Raw genomic sequence first — 8,418 nt, forward strand, 5'->3', positions numbered from 1 at the left:
GATCCTCAGAGAACTATGAAGTTCAAAAAGGCCAGAGGTGAGCAGAGTTGATCTATAAAAAGTGAAATACCACGACTATCCACCATGATACCGTTTCACTTCTCCTTTTAATAACTAAACAGATGAACACTTGCCTCTCATAAAGCTTTGATGTAAAAGTTAGAATGTTGTTTTTCCCAACGAGGAAGAACACAATAAATTCTCCATGTTTCTGCAAGTCTGTGTTTTGTTTTGATGGAAGCAGATTCCCTTAATTATCAAACCGTACCATCTTAAATATACCCACAGCTCGTCAGATCGTGACCAGTGAATGCAAATTTTCAAGGAAGAATCGTCTAGAACATTGATATAGCGCTCTGGCTCCTTTTCAGTCTGCGATGTAGCCAACAGGCTATGAAAACCAAGATACATTAAACAAGATAATAAGATTAAAATAATAAATTACTGCAGAGCTTTATTGAGTTCAAAAGACTATAATACAGGATATCATTCATTCTGTGCTGAATTAAGGGCTGCACGAAGTTCAGAGTAATACTTGAATAAATGTTCTATATTAGGCTACTATGCATACTCATTTATCTTCTTTACTCAGTAAATTCAATGCATATGATTCAGTGACATGAACAAATCAACTAAATGTGTATTACAGCTCTCAAGGGCTGTAAATTTGCGGTCATTTAATTATATGGAGGTAACGGAATAAGTAGTTGGGCTACGGAAAGTAGTGAAAATTCACTGAATTGGCAACAGACATTTCTCACCCCTGCAATGACACCATTCATAAGTTACAATATTGAACTGTATTCGTATTTACTGTACACTCCCCTTTAAGGGAACCGGCGCCTTTAAGTATTATGTAGATAAGCCAACCGATATAGGGCGATTGTGTGTGCGTTTCACTCGCCTGCCGTACCCATCATGGCTCCCAAGCAGCCGCCGTTACTATTAGTAATGGACAGACGAATCAACGGTCCTTCCCTGTCCCGACCGGAGAGAAGCGTCAAGCCGAAACAGAGGCACCGGTAAAAAGGGGCGCGCCAGGGGAAGAGCCTCCTCATGCCACCCGGTCTCCTCAATGTCTTCATCAAAAGCCAAGTTCAGCCATTTGACAAAGAAGGGTGCGAACCCGGGCGGCGGCGGCGGCGGCGGCAGCAGAAACATGAACAAGGATTATTCTATTAATCTGTCGGTACAGCAGGTGCTGAGCTTGTGGGTGCAAGGCACAGTACCGACACTGCAACACTTCACAGGTATGTCATTATTGTGGACCGATACTGTAAAATATGAGCACGTCTCATCTGCCCCTAGGGCTTGTTCACTCGTTGCCGGTGTGGCCAGGGTTACGCGCGCTTGCCTATCTCGGTACCTACTACTGTACTGTAGGATGGAATGGGCAATACTGGCAGCTGTGCGCGTCCATTTTTAAAGAGATACATGGAGCCACGGCGCTGTGTGGGTCGAGGTCTTTGCCGTTGCGTTACGGATAGCGCAGCCTGGCACTGTGGGATGCTGATAGTTTGCGACTCTTTCTGGAGAGAAAAAAAGAAAAGAAAACATCACTGCGCTCTCCACTAGCTACTGAACACCTCAGTAGTCGTCCACGCTGTGAGTCTAACATCAGAATAACAATATGCGACTCATTAATCTTTGTTCTGTCCAAATGGGCTTGTCACCGCCTCTCCTTTGCGGGCCCTAGCCCCGCCGCTTTGTCTTTCCGTGGTCGAGTAATCAGAAGTAATTATTGTCATTATATTGTCCTGCCTTTGGATACTGAGCAATGGGTCATTCTAGAACCAGGACTGGCCACGTTTCATCACAAAGATGCCATTTAAAGATACATAGATGCTCTCCGATCCTCGACTTTCGAAAGACAGTACCGGGATGATGCTGTGATTTGTAACTATGATGCTGTTATGTTAATGGAACAGTTCAAACAGCTCACTGTACTCAGTACTTTGTTTCCTAACCACTGAGTGGTGTTAAGCAAATTGTAACAACCACAGTGTGACTGGCTCATGGTTTTACTCCACTGTAACCTGCACCTTGACATAAATGATTAACTTAGAAAGACAACATAATGTTCAATTTGTTGCATCACAGCAGTAACAATCATTAATACCTGAGGTTATGCCAAGGAAAGGTGGGTGAACGTTATGTAGAGGTGAAGAACTTTGAGCAGAGACCAAGAATAAGCCGGTGTTACAAAACGGAGAGCAAGAGGTCATGTTTATCATAAATTATTATTGTTTCTTGTCAAAACTTCTCCCTGTGTTCAGTGGTCAAATATGGCCTGAACTGGCACTGAGATTTCCCAGATTATGTTTTATGTAATCACTCAAACATTTGGTATGATGAAAAAGACAAAGGCACCCCCCCCCCCCCAACAAAAAAAAGACGACTCTTGTCACTGCTGACTCGGCATGGAAAATGACTCACGTACAGAAGTTTGCAGTAAGCTCAGTCGCATCGGTAGAGTGTAACACGGGTATCAACAATTTTTTTGGGGGGGAGCTGTTTGCACAGTAGTTGTATGATCCTCTTTAGCGTTTACTTTACCAGTTCAGTTGAATTAAGAGGTGGATCACATAAGACATAAGACATTATGGTGTGTTGGTACAACAAAGACATCAGGTCAGAACGTAGCCCTTACATTAACCTATATCTCTCTGCATCTCTAGACCCGTAAGGAGAACCTTAATAAAGCTTTTCTTTGATAAAGCATAAAGCACAATCATTTAACATCAGCTCGGCAGAGTTTTCTTTTCTTTTTTCTGTCTTTGTGCCTGAGATGAGAGAGAGCCTACAACGGTCTCAGTGCAGACACAATATGTCAACGTAAACGCAATAGAATTATGACAAACTCTCGCAGAGCACAGAAACAAATGGCATTTCCTGTTTTTGCTGAGTGTACCAAACCAATTCAGCAAACTCATTTCCTTCTTCTTCTTCTTTTTTTTTTTTCTTAAGGGACTGACTGTCTGTTCGTTGCCCTTGGTTTGCTTTCGTTCACTTGACACCCCACAAACAATATGGACACAGTTCAAGTCTATGTAGTAGTAGTAGTAGTAGTATCTCTATAATACCAAAGATAAAGATGCACAATACTTTGTTTAGTACTTTACGTCACATTTCAGATGTGCTGTCTGAACTGTCCGGCTGTGGTCCTGCTAAGTCATGTTATTTTCGAGTATCCGTTTAAGCAGTTTGTGTCATTTCATTCTAGAGTATGGGGTTAAAGATAAAAGTAAAACTCAAAACAAAAATTCAGTTATGTGTTTATTGTTTGTGGGTAAATGTGACAGAATGTTAATTTAGTCATTTCTGTACTACATGCAGTGTAGTGTTTGGATAGTTATTTTTAGCTAATTATTTGATGAAATATTTGTATTCACAGAGTAGAAAGGCTGTTATTCAAGTTATTGCAAAGCAATTTTTCTGTGTTGTAAATTCTGATCTGCTGCTACTCATTATATGAGAAAAATACCACACCCATTTTGTGGTTTGTGCGAGGTGCTGATGTATAGCTGTGTTTTCTCTCTCTTCCTATCTGTGCGAGTGTATGTGTGTGAGTGTGAGTGTGTGTGTGTGTGCGTGCGCTCGCGCGTGTGTTTATGACCTCTCTCTGGGCTCTGACAGCCTGTGCCAAAGCCAGGTTGACGATATGGGATTATCAGACTCTACTGGTGTCCCTGACAAGACAGGTTGGCAGGTCACTCTCTGCAAGAATGAAGCAGCACCTGTGTTAAACAGCACCTGTGTTAAGCTCCTCCTAACGCTGCCTGAGTGGCCTGCAGCCGGCCCTTAGGTGTGCAGCTCACATGTCTAGGAAGGGACGAGACAGGGGAAGTCTGCCCATTTGTGCCATGGTGCCTGCTGTCGAGCTTGTTGTTAAAACCCCCAGAGCATGAGCCTGGTGGCAGATGCCAGGGTCAGAGAACTGGAGGGGCTGTAATGTACAAATGCTAATGGCTGGGTATGCTTTGCCAGGGCAGTCTGCACACTGGTAGATTGCTCTGTGATTGCTCAGTTTTCTGATTTTATTCTGGTCTGGATAGTGACATCTCTCACTCCCTGTGTGTGTGTGTGTGTGTCTGTGTGTGTGTGTGTCTGTGTGCTTGCAGGCTCTGCAGCACAAAGGATTTTGTGTCTGTCAACCACTACAACTCTCTCTACCTCGGTGACAGGCTGCTGTCTGGATCAATAGATATGGTGTTGATGCTCCCTGGAATGTAAACAAGGTTAAATGGAGCTTTTTCCATTGCTTTTTGGAGAACTGTATAGACCTCACACAGCATATCTTTCTAAAACAACAAAAATGAAAATTGAATGGACAGTACATCGTACCGTGTCTTTACGTACGTAAATGCAGAACAATCGAGCTTTTGTCAGTCATCGCTTTGAAAAAAAGGAAAAAAGAAAAAGAAAAAGTGAACAACGCAATTGTCCACAAAAGCATATTTAATCAACAGTCGGTGACAATACGCGTGTGTGACTGATTGTTTTAACATCTGTCATGCTTGGAGCATCAATCTTGTGTTCATTGTGGATAGTCTTTAGTCCGGAATATTCTCAGGCCCGGTCTATGTGAGTGGTGCCAGGCCATCCTCTCGCTGCCCGAGTGTGATGTTCCAGGGCTCCAAACGCATGCCAGCCTCTCCGAGCACCATGGCAGAAGAATAGAAGGACAGAAAGAGAGAGAGAGAGAGAGAGAGAGAAAGAGGGAGAGAGAAAAACAGTGAAGAGGAGAATGTAAATAGGGCCTCCTGCTCGGCTGTTTGGCCGAGGTTACTCACTCGACATCAGACTCTGCTCTGTGCTTCCCTATATCGCCGTCCCGTGTTGCAGAGAGACGTGAAATCAATGTCTCTGACCGGGGCTCTGTGTGAAGGCATGTGCGATGGGCACTTTGGGGAGAGTAATAGCTGCTGTGTGTTAGGATTTAATGCTGCATTTGTTTTCAGCGGTGCATGTCGAATGCTTCCCAGAAATGGGTGCCACTGCTGTGAACTTGGTATCGCAGCTATTGACAGGGCCATCCTTCACTTTCAGAAAAGGAACCCCATGAAAGAGAGCAAGGAAGGGTAGTGAAACGTTCACGCGGATTAAATCTGTAAATAATCAAGTAAATAAAAGTATAAAGTTGTTTGATTTTTTTCGTTGGCTGCCTCTTGTTGTGTTTTTTTTTTGTTGTTGTTTTTTTTCAGGATATGTCATTAATAATCATGTGATGGATTATACATTTTAGATTATGTCAGATTGTTTAAGCCTGCCTGTGAAAGAATTGGTGGAACACTGCATCTATCTATAACTTACAACAGAACGCTACACAAGGACATAGGAATTTACCTGACTGTAAAATATTGATATCCTGAATATTGATATCCTGAATATTTCTGAGCATTTTCATCAGTGTGTGCTCCCCTCCCCCGTTGTCCGGAATCCTAATTCACCATGTGTGGTAGAGTTTGTTCATTATATGACCTGTGTTTGTTGTGCTTTTAATTTGAAGTAATTTGTGCCTTTTTCACTGTTGTTTTGCTCTTTTAACTATCTGCCTCTTTAGAACTTCCCTCTCAGTGACTTTTGTACTCAGCTATCTTCTTCTCCCTTTAATTTGAAGACCACAATGGAGAGATAGCTCTCATGTTTCAGTTCCTGTTTTAGAATGAATGTAAACAATAAGCTCTTCATTACAATTTTGTCATGTGATTTAATCAGTCACTACAAGAAATGGGTGCATGAGCAGTCAGTGGTGTTCTCAGAAGAGGAATGTCAGTTTAAACAGGTGTGTCTAGTGTGACTAACCGGCTTGTTTGTATTCTTTGTGTGTGTGTGTGTGTGTCTCTGTGTGTGTGTCTCTGTGTGTGTGTGTGTGTGTGTGTTTCAGAGATGTGGTACTGGGTGTTCCTGTGGTGTCTGTTCTCCTCTCTCTTCGTGCACGGTGCCGTGGGGCTCCTCATGTGTGTGACGCTGCAGAGGCACAAAAGGGGCAGACTCATCACCCTGGTCTTGGTCAGCGTGGGCTTCCTGGCCTCCCTCACGGGAGGAGTCATCACCAGTGAGTTCTCATCTCTGTGTGCGCTTTTTCTTTTTTCTCTCCTCTCTCTCTGTCTCTGACTCTCTCTTTACCCCTTTCTTTTTTTTTTTTTACTTCTACATACTCCTTTGATCTTCAATCACCTCTTTTTTGCTCTTTTGTTGTCTTTTTCTTTTTCAAATGTTCTCTTCATTTCTGTACATTTTGATGCTTTTTGTTTTTCCTCCTTGTCCTTCTCACTTTCCAGGTCCTGGCTTTCTTTCGCTCATAGACAAGTTAGTCTCTCTGTATCACTTGCACCATGTATTCTCCTGCTAAGTCTCCTCGGGTGGTCTTAAGGGGACTTATGCCCCTGAATAACACCACTAAAAGAGTGAAGCCCCTGAATAAGACTACTGTAAGAGTGAAGCCCCTGAATAAAACTACTGAAAGAGTGAGGCCCCTGAATAAGACTACTGAAAGAGTGAAACCCCTGAATAAAACTACTGAAAGAGTAAAACCCCTGAATAAGACTACTGAAAGAGTGAAGCCCCCGAATAAGACTACTGAAAGAATGAAGCCCCTGAATAAAACTACTGAAAGAGTGAGGCCCCTGAATAAGACTACTGAAAGAGTAAAACCCCTGAATAAGACTACTGAAAGAGTGAAGCCCCTGAATAACGCTACTGAAAGAGTGAAGTTCCTAAATAACACTAATGACACAGTGAAGTAAAGTGATTCCTGTCATTACACAGTAATGCATTCCTCTGTTAAAAGACGTCTGGTAGATCCAGCCCGTCTGAGATGTTAAATGAGGGTCTGGTGAGGACACTGCTGGAGCAGTTAGATAGAGGGCTGACTGACTCTGATTCAGTCACAAATCACAAATGAACCAGATATACGACTACATGGAAGTGCCCGTCCCGGTCCCCTTGCTTCATTATTAATATGGAACCAGCTAAGAGCAGGATATTGACTGACTTCCTAACACACTTTGCTAAAAGGTCTAGTGGCTGTCTGTGATATAGCAGCTACATGCCGACTTGTGTCCTGATAGTAATGGCTGTTCTAGTACACCATGGAATGCATTAATCTGAGTTAGTCCTCTGTAATTTTTCATACCAAGGCTATTCCTCTGTGTTTTCCTACCTAAACGCAGTCTTGAGCTACAGATAAATCCTTGAAGTGTTACTTTCTACCCTTGAGATGTTTTGTCTGGGTTATTACCCATAGGAATTGAAATAAGAGGCTACTGAATATATGGCAATAACCCTCCATAGGACAAAAATAAGAGGCTACTGAGTTATGGCAATAACCCTCAATGGGACAAAGTAGACACTACGTTAAGTCTTTAAGCATTCTCAGAGTGCTGTCCATGCTTTTTAATGCATAGGCAGATAAGCCTAAATTAGCTGCTTCTGACTGAATGTATGATCTGAATATGAAACACATTTTTTTTTTTGATGGAACGCTTGTTGAGTGTAGTGATAGGAGATGAGTTGAATGAGGAGGGAAATTGTTCTGGTGTTTGTCTGAAAGTGGCATCATTTTATATTGATTTTATATTGTTCTTATGTACCAGTTGGAACTGGATTGACTTACATGTGTATTTGCTTCTCTGTGTGTGTGTATGTGTGTGCGCATGTGTGTATGTGTGTGGGTGTGTGTGTGTGTGTTTGTGTGGCTCTTCTCGCAGGCGCGGCAGTGGCTGGAGTGTACCGTGTTGCGGGGAAAGACATGGCCCCTCTGGAGGCGCTGGTTTTTGGGGTGGGCCAGACCGCACTCACTATCATCATCTCCTTCTCCCGCATCCTAGCTACTCTTTGAATGGACACGCCAAATGACTGACACAGCGATGAACCAACCGGCCGGCAGAGAAGAAGCAGAAGGAACGGTTGCACTGGATGGATCAAAGAAGTTTGGCGTTTAGATCCAAGACGTGCAGGTTGTGTGAGAGAGAGAGAGAGAGCAGGCAAATAAGAGAGGCGAGCGAAAAAGGAAGTTTGGATTCAGTTCTGTCCGCGTTTTTTGAGGAAGCCGTCTTCCTCACTGCAATTGTAATGGAAAAAGGACCTTTGTGTAGGCCTGTAGGTTGCAGTGTTCACACAACGTTGACCACGAAACGAAGATACTTTGGCCAGCCGATGATAGAAACTCAAACGACGTGCCAATGGCCCCGACAGCTCAAGGAAAGCAATACATTGCTGAGACTGTCACTGGACATTCTTCCTTTTCTTTCTTTTTTTCTTTTTAAATTGCACTTACAAGAATCCTTTTTTTTTTTTTTTTACCTTAAACAGTATTTTATGGTCACATTTAACTGAAACCGTGGTAGCGTCATAGCTAGGTAGCTAAGGACTTTCGAAAGGTCAACCAAACTTACCGCTTCCTCTAAACTGGAC

General features: G+C 42.9%; 1 protein-coding gene across 1 annotated transcript; it reads left to right on the forward strand.

Moving 5' to 3' along the window:
* The first annotated feature begins 1,075 nt into the window (after positions 1-1,075).
* On the forward strand, positions 1,076-7,843 carry tmem170b (transmembrane protein 170B). The gene is made up of 3 exons (XM_030789488.1): positions 1,076-1,250; positions 5,888-6,058; positions 7,713-7,843. Exons 1-3 carry the CDS (start codon positions 1,076-1,078, stop codon positions 7,841-7,843), a joined length of 477 nt encoding a protein of 158 aa, XP_030645348.1.
* The last annotated feature ends 575 nt before the right edge of the window (positions 7,844-8,418 follow it).

This window comes from Chanos chanos, chromosome 12 (assembly GCF_902362185.1).
Source record: "Chanos chanos chromosome 12, fChaCha1.1, whole genome shotgun sequence".
In the NCBI taxonomy this organism is placed as follows: Eukaryota; Metazoa; Chordata; class Actinopteri; order Gonorynchiformes; family Chanidae; genus Chanos; species Chanos chanos.

Bases quoted from the DNA above. Each gene is read 5' to 3' on its own strand.
- tmem170b (XM_030789488.1), top strand. From the start codon at position 1,076: ATGTCTTCATCAAAAGCCAAGTTCAGCCATTTGACAAAGAAGGGTGCG. The intron at 1,251-5,887 runs GTATGTCATTAT...TGTGTGTTTCAG, and splicing joins GACACTGCAACACTTCACAG to AGATGTGGTACTGGGTGTTC. The intron at 6,059-7,712 runs GTGAGTTCTCAT...CTCTTCTCGCAG, and splicing joins CACGGGAGGAGTCATCACCA to GCGCGGCAGTGGCTGGAGTG.